Source organism: Silurus aristotelis, assembly GCF_946808225.1.
Source record: "Silurus aristotelis genome assembly, chromosome: 26".
NCBI lineage: Eukaryota > Metazoa > Chordata > Actinopteri > Siluriformes > Siluridae > Silurus > Silurus aristotelis.
Genome location: NC_139599.1, coordinates 15,425,786 through 15,444,242, shown reverse-complemented (window position 1 = coordinate 15,444,242; position 18,457 = coordinate 15,425,786). Strand labels below are relative to the sequence as shown.

The window sequence follows — 18,457 nt, the reverse complement described above, 5'->3', positions numbered from 1 at the left end:
ACATATGTGCATATAGATGATGAAGATCCAAAGGTCTTGTCTTCAAAATTGTGTAAATTTTTTTATTCCCTCCTCTGGTGCTTACCTAAAAAAATCCGTTTTGCAGTAAAGTCTTCCTTCTCTGGAGAAGCATTTCTCCGTTAGATTGCACTTGCAGTCGCAGCACTGCACGCATTTGGTGTGCCACGCGCGGTCCAGCACGTTCAGGAGGAACCTGTCCAGGATGGGCCGCTCGCACCCTGCGCACTGGAGCATGTCTACAGCCGGGAGTCCACGCACACACACACACACACACACACACACACACACACACACACACACACACACACACACACACACACACACACACACACACACCAAGCCTGATAGACTACAGCAGAAGGTTTCTTCAGTCCAAGTTGGTGAGAAGTCCTTGAGAAGAGTTCCTCATCAAATCCGACTTAAGATCCAAAACGCGTTCTTATACAAAATCTGCAGCCAGAGATTCATCCCGAGTTCAGATCAAACCAGGAGGACACAAGATTGTCCAAATTGTTAAAATCTTGCATGGATGTGGTAAGCATTATTATGATATTTATTATTATTATTATTATTAATAATCTTGTTATTCGCCCATTTTGTCTCCAATATCGTCCGTATTATTTTTTAACACCTTATAAAAAAAACAATAAAAATTTCCCCGAATTGTCAAACTGTAAATGTCCTGCCAGTCCAAATCGAGGACATGACCGTCGCGTTAACGCCCCCGTTGCTTTTCCACTCTGTGGCACGCGCCCGACGAGCCGGACGAGTCGCCACGAGGCCGCCCACCACCGCCGTGTGACGTCACGGCGAACCATGACCAATCGGCTGTGAGCCGTCTAGGTGACAAAGGGCGCCACCGGAACCAATCCGATTGAAGTCCGGTGGGGTAGCCGTCTAGCTGACAAGTTTGGACCGGAACCAAAAATGCGTAAAAAAAAAAAAAAAAAAGCGGGTCAATTTTCAACTTAAAAAATAAATAAAATCACATTTTCGCCCTTAAAACGATGTGGAATGTAAAGGCAAATTTTCATATGAATAACATCGTAATTAATCTAATCAACACTGACCCCGCCCCCTTTTAATACGAGGCGAATTATAGACAAACTGCGAAAATACTTTCTGCCCAATCAGAGGAATTTAAGTGATAAATCTATAAATAGCAAATCACAGATACAAAACAGAGGATTGCTGATGGGCTTTAGATCACTTTTGGAGATTATTGTTATTGATTATTTAATTGCAAAAGGTTTTGCTATAAAATGGTTTGCTATATTAAACTTAAGATAATAAGCAGGACATGATGGAACTGGCATATAAGGGACATGCACATGATGGGACATGCACATGATGGACATGCACATGATGGGACATGCATACGATGGACATGCATACGTTGGACATGCACATGAGGGACATGCACACGATGGGACATGCACATGATGGACATGCAGATGATGGACATGCACATGATGGGACATGCAGATGATGGACATGCACATGATGCACATGAGGGGACATGCACATGATGAGATATGAAATGCAGAAATACAGAAATGCATGAAATTTAATGAAGCCTCAACAAATAGTTTTTGTGCACGGATTTGCAGTCGTGCTGCTGGAACCTGGTTGCAGGTTCAATGATATGCGAGATTACAGTTGGGAAAAGCAAAGCGAGACACTTTCCACTGAGCGTCTCTGCGCGATGATTCCGCAGGGACTCGGTAATGATCAGAGCAACGAAGCCGCTTTAAGACGCAATCGCGCGCTGCGCTGCGGGAGAAACGAGCGCGAGCACGCTGGGGAACGCCAGATAACAGCGCGAGAAGAAGACACGCAGCTGGCACGGGTTCCTGGTCACTGCAGATATCCCGGGATATCACCGAGTGATGGATCTCACCCGGGTTTCAGATGAACATTTAGTGGTTTTTGAAATTCAGTTTAATCTCTCTCTCTCTCTCTCTCTCTCTCTCTCTCTCTCTCTCTCTCTCTCTCTCTCTCTCTCGCTCTCTCTCTCTCACACACACACACACGCACACACACATTCAATTTAATAAAGCAAGAAAAAAAAACGTGTAAAACAATGGACTTGTGTAAAACATTACACGTGGAAAAACGAATAGGAAAATTACACGAGGAAAATCAATAAACTGTAATGAAAATGTCCACGTGAAAAAAAAAAACACGTGTCCTGCTGGACAAAAATAATGATAAAAAAAAAAACTAATAAAAAATTAATAATCTGTAAAAAAAAAAAAAAAAAAAAAAAAAAAAGGTAAAATGAACCTGAAAATCACGTGTAATTAAAAAAAAAAAAAAAGAAAAAAAGTAGGGTGTAAAAATTTGTTAAAAGCAACGAGTCTTAAAAAAGTGTGAAATTTAGAAATCGCAAAAAAAAAACCCAAATAATAAATAAATAAATAAATAAATAAATAAATAAAAAATTATTACTTGAGATAACTGCGTGTAAAGATGCGCAAAAATCACACGTGCTTAATAAAAATGCGTAAAAACTACTACTACTACTACTACAAAAAAAAAAAAAAAAAAAAAAAAATCAATAAAATAAAGGCATCCCATGAAAAGTCACAAGAGAATCTGTAAGATTGATTTTGAAGGGAACACTACTACTATTCAAATCTGTGTGATTTGAGACGCAGCCGCTGTGTGTAAATCAGGAAGTCGATAGCAATAAAAGCAATCCGAACAGAGCATTATTTAAAGCCATCATTTCTACGGTGTGTGATTTGGGACACAGCCGTACAAAGTCCCGCCATCCGTCTTAAAGCTCTGCAGAGGCCTGCTTATGAATGTTAGCCGTACATTTCATCCGCTTCTCACACTCAGAACATAAAAGCATGTTAGACGCCGACGATCCGTCCATCTATCACTCAGAAGAAAGCGATAAAGCATCGCTCTCGATGTGATCTATGGGCTATTAAACAAACCCCCGTCCTTCGCCCTGTTATAGCCCATACAAAACCAAGATTGGCAAAATAATAATTCACACCCATGTTCCAATTCTTCTTCTGATCTTGTAGTTAAGATCTTCAGAGCATATAAACGGTGCACTACATTGCAGTACATTTCTGAAAAACATCAGGGATTTGGATAAAAAGAGGAAATTCCTTCACAGGAAAGTCCTGGTTCCTAGATGAAAAAATCCCATATGGCTTTTTAAGTTTAATTTTAAAGCAAGATTATTTTTTCACATGATTCAACGTCTCCACCTGATATCACAGCTTTTTCCACGTGATTTTACACTGGATACGTTTTTCTAAATTAATGTTTTTTTTTTTTCCTTAACAAAATTTGTATTAAAAAAATTGATTTTCACTTGATTTTTTCACCCGTAACATTACTGCTGATTTTACACATTCATCCTTTTTTTTTCATGTGGTATTATTTCTAATAATATATATAAGATAACTCTCTCTCTCTCTCTCTCTCTCTCTCTCTCTCTCTCATTTTGACAACATTTTTCTGATGTTGATTCAAGATTCAAGGATACAAATACAACATTTCTGTCATGCAGCATGTTTGTTTTCACAACATTGAAACCCTGCTTCATTTTATTCTAAATGTAATTTTTTTATAGGGATTTTTTATTTATTTAATGTCAACCAAACAAACTACCACTGCAAGATAAACGTTTCTTATAGCTGTGTATATTAAAAAAAAAAAATCCCTCAACCCAGACTGAGCATTTTACCCAATATCAAGTGAAGGAATCTGTGTAGTCGTACATGTGATCGTACTCATTGTTAGTCTGAGTGTGTAGTATTTGATTATGAATGTCCAAAAAAGGGATGAGAATTTACTCTTAAAATATAAGCATTCATATGTACTACACTGCAAACAGTCACATGACCTCGTGAAATCTCACAATAAAATAATCAGTTGAAAACCTACGAGATGTTTTTGAAGCCTGGAGCATGGTGTTACACCACGCCGTGTCTCTGCTGCCTGCGTTCGATGCTCAGTAATCAAACAGGAGCTCCCACTGTTTGTTTTTTGGATCCCACATCATCCCATTAGCACGTGTTTAATTGCTGCTAATTGGTCTTAACAAGATGAGATGGGAACCCAGCGGAGACGGTCTCATTTACAGGGGAAAAAAAACAAAAAAAACCCCACAATTGATTAACGTTTGATAAATAAAGCCGTACGGTGCAGGGTCGACACGTGGGTTTGTACTTTTAGGACACCAGTGAGAGTCTATTACTGGTCTGTCCGTTCTTTATGCAGACAGAGCCTGGGGTTTTTATGGGCTCTTGAATGTTAAGAAAAAATATGTTCAAGGCAACAAAAATATCCCTTTCCCTATATAATGACTAGGGAATAAAAAGGAATGGGTTGTGTTGAGTAGGAAACTAGTCAATGAGGATGGGTTCCCCTTTTGAGTCTAGTTCCTCTCAAGGTTTCTTCCTCATAACATCTACAGTCGCCACGGCTGCTCATCAGGGATAAATACACATCGTTCACCTTAACTGTTCATTTCTGTAAAGCTGCTTTTAGACAATGTCTGTTGTGAAAAATGTTATAGAAATAAATTTGACTTGACTTGCCAGTGATTTGACTTGATAGGATCAATGTTACCACTCAAAGTTGACTATTTCCTGTTAGTGTAAACTAACTGACAGCAAGCCTTTTATATCGGACATTTAATTAAATAAGGCCATTACATTATAGCAGCTATAAACAAAAGTTCTTTTAATTATGACTAAAATTGAAAAGTAAATTTTACTGACTGGAACAAAGTGATGACACTTAAAGCTTCTCTGATAATGTTGCCCATTCTTTCAAAATCCCCTTCTAGAATATTTCACTCTACCCCTGAAAATACTTCAAATAACATTTCTTAATTGAATGACACATAAAAAAAATAAAAAATAAATGTAGTAATTATAAGATAAGGATGTTGTACACACTATAAACAATGTGTAAGTGGTTGGTCTAGAAATTAAAAGAGAAAACATGCATTTATATGAACCTTCGACTTCCATGTCAAGCGTTTAGAAAGTGTAATATAAGTGTAATCGTGGTTATAGGCTGGAAAGACACGTAAAGAACAGAAGGTACAAACAGAAATACACCACATACTGTCTTCTTTATATTCTGTATGATATCATTTTCAAAGTGGCTCAGGAACAAAATAAAGTCTTTGAAAAGTCTTTGAATTGATAAACTAGGACTTAAAATGAACCTCATTTGTTGGTTACTAAGGGAATTAAGCAAAATCGAAAATGTTCAACCTCTATTAGACAGTTAGTTTGCGCCTTTAGGAAGTAATTCTAGTTGAGTTATGGGGTTAAAGTTTTCCCAGATTTATTTTATTATAATTTTTTATACAGCTAGATAAAAATTTTACTCCTTTGTACCTGGGATGGTGGTTTGATCCTCCTGACCAGGAGATGACTGCATCTTTTTTAATTCAAATTTGATTCCTTTCCAATTTGACCATTTTCTAATAAAGTCCTTAAAAACGTATTTAAATTAAAGGAAGTTTAAAAGTACCTGTTTCTCAACGGTTTCTATTTGTATTACTCCCAAACACCCCACAACGCTCCACAAATCCCAACCACCGGCCAGATCTACCTTATTATAGAAGAGCTACCATCCGATGTGAAAGCCAAAGTCAACCTTCTTCCACATACATGGGCTCACAGATGATCGATATTGTTTAGTGGCTTTGTATTTGATCAGAGAGAGAAATGGATAGAGGGGAGGAAAATGAAAGAGTTATACAAACCATTTGAACCAGATATCAAGCCCAGTCTTGATCTATAAGACTTGCAACCAATAAATGTTTGTTCTGTTCTCAAGATTGGACCATGATGTTTTAAAGAAGTGCAGACGTTCTTTCGTGGTACGACTTGGAAACCAGAGACGTTTAGAATTCCACACAAACTAGACCTTGAGGATCTCTTAGGAGTTCGATCAAACCATTGATTCCTTGAATGTGAACGTTTTTGCAACAAATGAATGATTTCTCCTGCATTTCTGGCCATTCTTCAAAATCCTGGTTCGTGTTTTTGGTTATCATTTTCATCGTCTTCTCTCCATTATGAAGCTGTTTGGGAACTTGTTATGAATATACCTCTTAGAGAAATCCCCCCCAAAACCCAAATAAAAGTGAGAATTTTTTATCACCACCTCTGGAGCTCTGACATTAGGGTTGCCAAGTCAGTATTTCCTACAGTTTTCTCTGAGTTAACATTTGTTAGCACAACGTTTCTTTTTTCCTTAGCACCATTCAAACGAAAGGCCACGCCGAAAGCAACCCGAGAGAAGAGCAGAAGCTTAACTATAATCCGTATTGACATGCTCTCTCTCAGACCTGCCAATAGCCCATGGATTTATCTCACTCGATGGTGTAAAGACGGCGAGCTCTAGACCGCGAGGGTATTGTCTTGTTCTTGAAATTGTCTATATACCAATGGAAAAATAAAACGGCCATAGTCATATAGTGACGTAAACAAGGGTAGTGCATGCAGCTAAGAACATATATTAGAGGCTTGTAAACAAATGAAGAAAGAAAGAAAGAACACCAGACAACTCAAGAGAGCAGACGTAGAAGAATAAACAGACTTTCTTCAGGCCAGTCGTGGTTTGCTGAAAAGGGCGAGAGTGATGGAAAAGAGAGAGAGAGAGAGAGAGAGAGAGAGAGAGAGAGAGAGAGAGCAAGAGAAGGAAAGATCCCTCGAGACCCAGCGCCTAGAGCATGTTGATGATGGAGATTGATGCATGCACCTTCGCAGACGGCCCAGACGCTGGGTGAAATTAAAAGGCTATTTTGCCGGGTTAGAAAAGGACAGAATGGCGCAGAGGGAGATCCCCCTGTCCCCTTCCCCCATGTACCTCTTTAGTGTCATCATACCCTCGGGGACAAGAGCCGTTACACGCCTTTCACTCTCTTTCTCACTTTCTCTCTCTCTCTCTCTCTCTCTCTCTCTCTCTCTCTCTCTCTGTCTCTTACTATCCGCATGATCACTCGTACACGCCTGAACACACAGACGGACGCTAAAAAAAAAAAAAACGACAAAAAATTTCATGCAAGAAAGCGAATCTTTCTCTCGGATCCAAAAGACAACTAAAAAAAGGGTTTATTTTTTCTATGAGAACAGCATACACAGATTTATGGCATGGTGGACATACCAAATGACCATATTTAAAATGTGTTTAATTGCTTCTGTGGGGTTTTTTTTGAGGAGATTCTCACTTAGTATTAATTATAATATTAAGGAGTCTCCAGTGCAAGACGTAAAGCAGCAAGTTCTGATATTCTTCAGCATTTTCTTGCTAATTCCAAGATAAAATAAAAGGCTGGTGATGAAACTCGGGACATGTTGTATTTTTTCCCCATATTGAATGTATTTGGAAAAATGACATGGTTTCATTTATTAATAAAATCTTAATGCTGACAAGTTGCTCTGGTGTACGGAAAACGAAAAAAATGACTCTGTTATGGGGATTTGAACAAGTTCATCATGATTATTGTTCTATAAAAGCAAGACCTGTGTGGTTTAATTCCTTGTTTGATAGATTATAATCCTTGCCTCGTTCTATACTTTTATTTCCCAGATAAATAAGATATTAAATGTTTCTTCATAGATTAAATGAACGAAACGATCTTCTAATAGAAGATGATATAGTTTGAAATTAGCAAACGGCCTGATTTCCAGATTATGAGAAGTTCCTGAGACTTTTACAAAAACTATTACACTTTTAAGAATGATTTTTTTTTATACAAAACATTTCATGTATAAAAGTGAATCAGCCCCATGCATGTAGCTAAAAGCTGAGAACCAGCGAGAACCTCGAGTCCAGATGCCAAAAAAAAAGCTACTTAAGTTTACTGCTTTTCTGTCCATCACTGCTTTTATGTCCTGATGTAGATTTGGCCTATTTTTTTACCTCAAATTTTTAATTTTTTTTTTATCTTGTATGCAAAAATAGTAGATGTAACTTTAAAGCAATGTGTTAAAACATAATTGTGGGTAAAGAAACAAGAAGTGAGCATCAGAGAGAGAGAGAGAGAGAGAGAGAGAGAGAGAGAGAGAAGAGAGAGAGAGAGAGAGAGAGAGAGAGAGAGAGAGAGAGAGAGAGAGAGAGAGAGAGAAACAGAGAGACAGAAAGACAGAGAAATGTTCAGAAAGGGACAGTGGCAGAAAAACAGAGAGAAACAGAGACAGAACAAGACACAGATTGAAACATGAAGAGAGAGAGAGAGAGTGAGAGAGAGAGAGAGGGTTAGGGTTCTTAGCAAGAAGCCAGCAATCCATCCCACACACACACACACACACACACACACACACACACACACACACACACACACACACACACACACACACACACACACACACTCACACATATACAGACACACACACTAACACATCACTGTTCTCAGATCCATTTTTTTCCCTCCTCCCCGTCTGTTTCATTTCCCGAATCCCCACAGACACAGCCGTGGCAGACGCGGTGTCCTCCGGCTGTGACCAGCTAGTCTCTAACTACACTCCACTCACTCACTTATTGGGACATAATTTGCAGATCATTTATCCTCAATCTGAATTTAATTGACCGGGAGAGCCGAGTGCGGACCCGAGGCCCTGAAGCCCGAGCCGTGCCTTGAGCAGTTGGCAGAGAGCAGGAGCCGAGTGGCAGGCTTTGAGGAGGTGGAGGTGGAGGAGGGGGAGGAGGAGGAGGAGGAGGAGAAGGAGGGAACGCGTCAAGGCAACACACACACAATTGCACACGTACAAGGAGGTCAGACCTTTGTCAGGAGGGGAGTGACGGCCAGCTGAGTTGCATTGTGTGGAGCTAACAGTCGCTGCAAGTGCTTCTGGATGTGTATTTCTATACACATGTGTGTCTGCGTGTGTATGTGTGTGTGTGTGTGTGTGTGTGTGTGTGTGTGTGTGTGTGTGTGTCGGTGGGTGGGTGGTTGTGTGTGGTGGCACGGTTGATCAAACCAGGAAACAATAATGGCCGCCCAAAGAAACGTCTCACGCTTTCACTTCACTTTAGAAAACCTTGCTTTGTATTACATCGTGCACTATTCTGCCCTTCACAAGTCATACAAAATTATCAATATTTTTGGAAATATAATGTTGTTGTTTTTTTTTTTTGTTTGTTTTTAGAAATGAGGTCTGTGCCATTGACGCAGATGTGTGTTCAGTGGCTTCATCGTTTGCTATAAGAAAGCAGAAGATTCAACACCAAACATGTACTATGAAAAGGTTTTGGAGATGAGTGATAATGGGTTTGTACCCACAAGGAATTAACCTATATTAATAGTACAGGCATGAACTGTAGTAAATAGTTGCCAAATAGTGAACCTCATACAGTTCATGCATGTATTTAAGACAGATATATACTGTAGTAAATAGTTATATAGAACGCGAGTATTAATATAGAACCTCGTATACAGTATAGACATGAACTGTGATAAATAGTCAAATAGTGAACCCATACTGTAGTAAATAGTTGCCAAATAGTGAACCCCTTACTATAGTAAATAATTGCCAAATAGTGAACCCCAAGCAATGCAGATATATACTGTACCAAATAGCTGCCAAATAGTGAACCCCTTACTATAGTAAATCATTGCCAAATAGTGAACCCCAATCAGTACAGATATATACTGTACCAAATAGTTGCCAATTAGTGAACCCCTGACTAAAGTAAATTATTGCCAAATAGTAAACCCCAATCAGTACAGAAATATACTGTACCAAATAGTTGCCAAATAGTGAACCCCTTACTATAGTAAATCTTTGCCAAATAGTGAACCCCAAGCAGTACAAATATATACTGTACCAAATAGTTGCCAAATAGTGAACCCCTTACTATAGTAAATCATTGCCAAATAGTGAACCCCAAGCAGTACAAATATATACTGTACCAAATAGTTGCCAAATAGTGAACCCCTTACTATAGTAAATCATTGCCAAATAGTGAACCCCAAGCAGTACAGATATATACGGTACTGTACCAAATAGTTGCCAAATAGTGAATAGTTGTTCATTTGTTATACATAGTCTGTTTTTTGTTTTTCCTTTTGTTTATCTGTGTATATACGTGGTGGGGCTTATTTGGGAAATAAATCTTTGCATTGTATTCTTTTCTTACAGAGCTTTAAGGTGAATTGGGTCAATGTGCTGTCACAGCTCTGTAACCTGCCAATAAACCCAACCAATTAGAACCATATGTAAAATTTCACTATTATTTTTGCATATTAACATTAAAATGACCAATTTGGGGGATTTTATTGGTAAAAATGATGCTGCTGGTGCTTCTCTTCTTTCATTGTATTTTTGGCTCATCTCTACTCTGATGTAATACTGATGTAATACACTGCATATAATTAAATACACAGATTTCCTGCTTTCATCAGATATGAGATATAAATCAGATAGTATGTATTATCGTATTTAGATTTTTGCATGTATATGTTCTTATTAACCGATATTTTCCCACTCAGATAGCCAGAACAGAGCAGATACGACACCAAAGTGCAGCAAAACCCCTGATTTTCACCTTCCATGAAAAAGAGAGCTGCCGAAAGGGTAATCAGCGCCATTTTTTTCAGGTTGTGACCCCTAGTGCAGAGATAGCCTTTCTCTCGCTCTCAGCGCTTATCAGGTTGTGAATCCAGAGCGCGCTGTGGGATCAATCAGTCCTCTCCTCATCAGCTGCTAAAATGGTCTCCGGTGTATTCGGCAAGAGAACGAGTGTACTTCAGCGCAGCCTGGCGTACACAGCCTTTGTAAAACAGGGGGAAAACAAGTGTGTGTAGATTTAGACTATCTACATCATTCGCTATATAACTATAGATACACTATATGGACTAAAGTATGTGGACACTAGATTTTGGGGAGATTTGTGCTCATTCAGCGGTAGTGTTAGAACAGTCAGGTGAGGTCATGTGACCTAGGGTGCAGTTAGTGTTCACGTTCATCCCAACGGTGTTCAATAGGGTTCAGGTCTATAGTGGGGGATCTTCCATTCCAAACCATGACCCAAATGAGGATGTGTTCCCCTTTTTAAGTCTGGTTCCTCTCAAGGTTTCTTCCTCATGTCATCTAAGGGAGCTTTTCCTTGCCACAGTCACCATTGGATAAATACACATCATTCACCTTATGGCTGTTTATAGCTGCTCTAACTTATGCGAGAACAGTAACTAACTTGTTTCATAGAATGATGTCTAGTCCTTTTTATAATAACCGCAATTTAATTTGGAATCGTTGACAAAACGCATGGTTATAAAGGGTATAAAACACTTTGGGACATGTTTTTATGGGTAAACAACTGACTATCAAGTAGTGGCCGTGAGACAGCAGACAGAAAAATGACCCTGTAAATGTTATACAAATTGCCCTTCTCCACTTCTATTAGTCAGCTTGGGGGAGGGGGGGGGGGGTATCAGCTGGGCACTACCCCCTCACACACCCACTATTCATGGACATGTGCCAGTCACTCGGCCCCTCGGCCTTTGGAGCGGCGTCCAGATGGAGCCTTCACACGGCCTCACGCCCGATTAACCCCCAACACCAGCGGCAGTTGATACAGTGGCTCTCGGAGTCCCACCCAGTGGTCAGGGGTGTGAAAAAAAGTAATTAAAAGCGTTTTTCCTTTCATTTTGATATCGCTCATTATAGGGTCTTTCCTTTCTTAAAAAAAAGACCAAAAAACCCAAGACCATTATTGTGTTAATTAGTCCTATAGTAAAACCGGATGTCCCAGTGATCATTTATTTCACTTTTATTACATTACATTTGTTAAGGTTTTGGATTAAATACCAATTCTAGTACTTGAAATAATAATATTAAAATATTTATAGAAATATTTTGTGGCATAACATCAAAGTTTTATTTATTTGTTCATTTAATACTTTTAATATTTAATATTTTCTAATTATTATTTCAATGCGTTTTATTTTTATTTTTTTTACTTCTAAAAAATGTTTATATAAACACGATTTTATAAAATAAATACATTTAAAAAATAATCTTCTATTAGCAAAAAAGAAAAAAAATATTATATAATATTATATAATTAATTATACAAAGATTAACAATGATCATTTAAAAAAACACTAGAATTTTTAGCAATAACCCTGTAAACATTTTGATTTATTTGATTGTTATTTCCATATTTTTTATAACTCTAAGGCACCATTTTTTTTTACAAATGTCCAACTTTTAATGAATTCATATATAGAGATTTATTTAGCCCAAATCTCAAAGAGTGGAAAGCCGACTAGCCGACTTTAGCTTATTAATGCGAATTTGCTACGTTTAATAGCACGCCAATGTGCAATGTTCAACATCTAATCATATTCATAATCCTGAACCACTGACATCTAATCAATGACGCAGACGCCCTGGTGGTCTGTAATGATACGTGGCCTATAATATCATAACGCCGCTGATCAATTGGCATAATGAAGGATAGCATTTTCTATTAAACAGACTCCAGCAAAATTGTTCGTTTTGTTGATGGCCAGGAAGCAGGTCGATCCGGGGCCGGGGTGTCCGTCGATGCGGTGATTGTATCTGAGGAGCCGTAAGCACCTGGGCAGTCGGCCGTGAATTACGAGAAAGGACTGTGTGCTGGAAATTGACAGAATGTGTCGGATGCAGATAAAATGATGCATTATGTGGAGGGTGTGTGTGTATGTGGTGTGTGTGTGGTAGAGCGTAACATAATGCTCATGATTTATCTGTTGCTGAACAGCAAAGTGGGGATGAACACACAGTTCATCATATTGTGATGTGTGTGTGTGTGTGTGTGTGTGTGTGAGTATTGGGTGAGGGGTTGCATATGTGTAAATGTGTTATGGACTGGTTATTGAACTGCATAGGCAGAAAATCCCAAATCCTTCAAAAACCCACCCAGAGATAGTTGATGAGAGGGTCAGAGATGAGATGATTGGCCAGACTGATTCGAGCTAAATAGAAGGCTACAGTAACTCAAATAGGCACTCCTGACAACCGTGGTGAGCAGAAAAACATATCAGAAACCACAACATGTCAAGGAGGATAAGCAATCAGAGCAGAAGACCACATTAGGTTCCAATTATGGCAGCCAAGAACAGGATTTTGAGGCTACAGCAGGCACAGGCTCAACAAAACTGGAAAGATAAAGAAAGATGGGAAAAAGACCATGAGACATCTTCTCGATCTCTAACTAGCAAATTTCCATGAGTAGATGCTCAATGTTGAGTGAAAATCCTTCCCTTGTCCAAATAACATAATGTCATGACGAAAGCAAATTGTCCTAAAGATTGGAGTTTTTGGAAACTCCAATCTCCAATCAAGACCACCACAGTAACTTCTGCCAGAAGGTTGCAACTAGCATCTGTTCAACTGAATCTTTTCTGTGATTATGTCAGTCCAGGGATTTAAAGTCTACACTATCAAATATTAGCTATAGATATTATAGCTTACAATGATATGGGTTTGTCCTGGGTTTCCTTCTGAATCCCTGGTTTCCTCCATTATCCAGAAATCATTTCAAATTTTCCTTCTGTGTGAATTTGCGTGTATCTGTGTTTGTGTTCCTGAATTAGAGTGGTTTGTGTTCCAGAAAGAAAGAAAGAAAGAAAGAAAGAAGGAAAGAAGGAAAGAAGGAAAGAAAGAAAAAAATAAAAGAAGAAATTTATGAATAAAGAAAGAAAGAAAGAAAGAAAGAAAGAAAGAAAGAAAGAAAGAAAGAAAGAAAGAAAGAAAGAAAGAAAGAAAGAAAGAAAGAAAGAAAGAAAGAAAGAAAGAAATTAAAAGAAGAAATGTATGAATGTATGAATAAAGAAAGAAATGAATGAAGAAAGAAAGAAAGAAAGAAAGAAAGAAAGAAAGAAAGAAAGAAAGAAAGAAAGAAAGAAAGAAAGAAAGAAAGAAGAAAAAAGTAAGAAAGAAAGAAAAAAGGACTGTATGAATAAAGAAAGAAAGAAAGAAAGAAAGGAAGAAAAAAGAAAGAAAGAAAGAAAGAAAGAAAGAAAGAAAGAAAGAAAGAAAGAAAGAAAGAAAGAAAGAAAGAAAGAAAGAAATGTATGAAGAAAGAACGAAAGAACGAAAGAACGAAAGAAAGAAAGAAAGAAAGAAAGAAGGAATGTATGAAGAAAAAAGAAAGAAAGAAAGAAAAATTAAAAGAAGGAATGTATGAATAAAGAAAGAAAAAAGAAAGAAAGAAAGAAAGAAAGAAAGAAAGAAAGAAAGAAAGAAAGAAAAAAAGAAAGAAAGAAAGAAAGAAAGAAAGAAAGAAAAGGAAAAGAAAGAATTAAGAAAGAAAGAAAAAAGGACTGTATAAATGAAGAAAAGAAAGAAAGAAAGAAAGAAAGAAAGAAAGATGGAAAGAAAGAAAGAAAGAAAGAAAGAAAGAAAGAAAGAAAGAAAGAAAAAGAAAGAAAGGGGTCGAGAGCTAATCTGCTGATCTCTCAGGCTTCACTCTCCATGAGGTTGTCAATAATTTTAAAACCAGTGAATTGGCAGAACCAATAAAAAAGTGCTGTGTAAAAATAGGAAGTAGTAAAAGTGAAAGTTAAATCACACTAGTGCTCGTGAACGTTCGTGCTCAAGAGTGAACATGCGTGTGCTCATTTCTGCACGGATTCTTCAAGGGTGCGAATACTTTTAGGGCTGACTGAAGGGATTAAATGCATACCAGAGCCACTCGATAAAGTATTTCAATATGCAGGCAACAGCTGCATCACTGTGTAGAATTGAATGGCATCTAACTGATAGATATCAGGTTGCTCGGGTGTCATGCTGTAACTTTTATTTTTTATTATCATAGCACATTTCGTTTGCATGTTCCCCAGCCTGTGTCTATGGGAGATAAGCAGAAAAACGAAAGACAGATAGAGAAAGAAGAGAGAGTGAGAGAGAGACAGAGAGGAGATCGTCTCATGCCTACATTATCACCATCTCCCACAAACCCCGCAGCCTCTTATCACTCTGCCATGCTCTCCATGCGTTCTCTCTCCGTCCTCCTCGCTTCCCCGCCACACCTGTCTGCTCTAGAAGATATGCTAATGAAGGCGGCGGGGCAGGAATACCGCTGTCAGGTCATTACCATGCATTAGCCTCGACTCATCTCCGCACTAATTCCTCATCTCCATAATCACATTTGGGAATTTTTTCTCCTCCCGTGAATGAAGATCCCCGGATCTTTTTCTTCGGGTAAATAGAATCTGGACTGATTGAATATCAGACAGCCGGAAATGTGTTAACATCATTCAGAGCGATGGGGCGGATTAGTCTGTCTCTGGGTCTGGAATTCTGAAAGTGTTCTATTATCTATTTATTTCTAGGAATCAAGATCTTTGAGGAAACTTTTGCAGGGGTTCAATATCCAGGCTGCAGTACAGTGTGCACATGTCCCACAGTACGCATTAGGGATGGTAAAGTTCAGTGGCATAAAAGTTAACGATGTGATGCAAAAGATATGTTTTTACCATATTAAAAAAAATAAAATTTTACGAATTGTTAGTAGATGCTTTTATTATTAGAAAGTGACCAATCATTTGTGACCAATATTTCATATGTGTTGCCATGTTGGCAATCCATTTCAGTCTTTTGTCCCATATCCTGTTGTTGATTATCAATGGTCTGGGTGTGTATTCTTCTTTCGCAATTGTTCACCGTGTCCTTGATATTGCAGACCAAATCTTCAGTCTACGGGGTCCCTGTACTCGTCTTCCTGTCTGTTAGAGCAGGTCATTTAGGTCATAATGAATAGTCATTATAATTATGTAAATCTCTCAAAAATATGGTTCGGACATTGATATCGTTGATGGAAAGATTGGATCATTTTAGTGACTTGGTTTTTTGAATCTCATTCATCAAAATGAACGAATAATTTTTTAGTCATTTAGTTCATTTCGTTTCTTGAGTCCTTTAATCACCCGCATCTATAGGAGTCACGTGACAAACGAACGAACGACTCGGACCATAAGCTGAACTACTCAATTCTGTTGAGAGGAAAACGACTCAATTTCGTTTCCTGTACAGAACCTGTACGGAGATTTTGCTACGCTTTGCTCGTGCACGTCCTGTAGAATTTTGTTTTACGAATCACTCTTCGAGACGACTCGTCCTTCCGAGTCACGTTAAAGACTCGTTCAAAAATGAACGAACTCTTCATAAACGACCCGTCACTAGTTGATATTAATATTAATATAGCTACCAGGCAAAAAAAACACAAACGAATACAACAAACGGATAGATTACATCACATCCCGTTAACTATCATCATTGCAGTCTGACATTGTGTCCAGGTTGATTTGTGCTTAAAGACAAGGTTTACCTGCGTTCATATACCACACAATCCTTGAACGGCATTTACCCGGCGACCCGCCATGGCCAAAACAAATTCACAGACAGCGAATGGATGAAGAGATAAAAAGAAAAGATTAAAAAGAGATAAAGGAGAGAAAAAGCAAGAGGAACAGAAGGAGGCCAGCGTGTGTCCCTAATCAGTACAACAATGCACCACGACGTACAATCAGCTGCAGTTCACGCCCCCTATTCTCACACAAGCTAATCGCTAACCCAGTCCTCACGGATGACACCGAGCAAAACGACCCCGTCCTTTGCCCTCTAGTTGACCTTACGCCTCAGGAAGTAACCTCACTCGGGATTCACCTGATAGGAACAGATCTCCGACGTGGTGGTGTTGTGGCACAGAAGGCGAAAGAATATATTTCCATTCCAACGATGTCATGTTTATTTTTATCCATTTATTTATTGTCTTTTTTAAAAAAGCTTCCTTTTTTATGTGTTTGTTGTTGCTATATAATCGAAACGAGTGCAGTATTACATGCTACTTTTATATCAGGTTAATCAACAGCTTTCGACCAATCAGAATTGAGAATTCGACAGCGCTGTCAAGATGGCACCAAGTATTGCGAAATGTTTGACCCCTAATCCAACGAAACCACCGTGTGTGTGTGTGTGTGTGTGTGTGTGTGTGTGTGTGTGTGAAAGCGTCTGCCATGAGAATGAACGTAAATGTAAATATGCCTCAATGTCTCTCTTTGACAAGAGACAGACAGGTGCCCAGCTGCTCGGACGGCCCCCTTCAAGACTAAGCCCCGCCCCCTCCTTTGCATGTCTCATTTCAATATATTGAGTGGGCCATCTGTAAGCCATTTATCTCATTCAAAAAGCCATGAGTCTCTCCCTCTTTCTCTCCCTCTCATTCTCTCTCTCTCTCTCTCTCTCTCTCTCTCTCTCTCTCTCTCTCTCTCTCTCTTTCTCACACACACTCAGAATGCCCTCTCACTGCTCATTAACATAAACTCACACCGAAATGCACAGGCACACACACACACACACACACACACACACACACACACACACACACACACACACACACACTCTCATGCACTCATACACACATGCATATGTATTGGCATACTCGCACCTGCATAAGCACACACACTTTCTCTCACTCTCACACTCACACACAACACACACACACACACACACACACACACACACACACACATACACACAGAACCAATGATGTGAGCCGACAGAGAGACTTTCAAAGATCAAAATATTATTTTAATATATTATTATTTTTAATATCACAGTGTCATTAAGATATTTTCAGATGACTCCAATGAGCCGTGGCTTTTGTATTCCATTTGATTGCATTAATACACATAACAACACACACACACACACACACACACACACATACACACACACACACACGACTTTTACTACTGCCTTAATTTCTCTGTGCTGTGTTTTCTTTACTGTTGGTTAGTTGGTGTGAGATGTTCATTCATCAGCAGCATTATCACACACTGGACAAATCTCTCTCTCTCTCTCTCTCTCTCTCTCTCTCTCTCTCTCTCTCTCTCTCTCTCTCTCTCTCTCTCTCTCTTTCTGTCTAGACCTGTCACTCTTTTTTATTGTCTTTTTTTCACTGTTTGTCTCCTTATGCTTACTCATACTGTTCGCTTGTATCTTATATCTTGTATGTTTTTGCCTCCCCGCATGCTTTTCTTTCCTCCTCTCGGTTGGTCTCTCCATCTTTATATCTGTTTGTCTCTGTTTCTACTGTCTGTCTTACTTCTATTTTTGCACCCCCTCCCCTCTTCTTTGTTCATATATAATTTTCTAAAATATTTTTTTATCTCTTCTACAATTTCTTATATATTCATCTTTCTCTCTCTCTCTCTCTCTCTCTCTCTCTCTCTCTGGCTTTCTATTGCTCTCTTACTGTGTACCTTACTGTCCATTTTTCTCTCTTTTTTGGTTGATCTGTTTTTCTTTTTTAATATTATTGCTTATTGTTCATCTGTTCAACTGTCTCTCACTCTATTTTGGACTTTATTCCTCTTTCTATTTCTCTCTCTGTCTTCCTTTTTTTTTTTTTTAAAGTTCCTCTCTTTCTAAGGTCCTCTCTTTCTCTGCCT

The 18,457-nt window shown here is 38.6% G+C and overlaps 1 protein-coding gene across 2 annotated transcripts in view; it reads right to left on the bottom strand.

The window, feature by feature from the left end:
• lhx1b (LIM homeobox 1b) overlaps positions 1 to 18,457 on the bottom strand; it is a 34,713-nt gene that overhangs the window by 6,683 nt on the left and 9,573 nt on the right. The window contains exon 3 of one of the 2 annotated variants that reach the window (XM_083530757.1): positions 86 to 257. In XM_083530757.1, the coding sequence (XP_083386883.1) occupies positions 86 to 255 (170 nt within the window). In that variant the 5' untranslated portion in view covers positions 256 to 257. Of the gene's footprint in view, positions 1 to 85; positions 275 to 18,457 lie in introns of those variants that run through there. The other variant, XM_083530758.1, reaches the window with a different exon arrangement.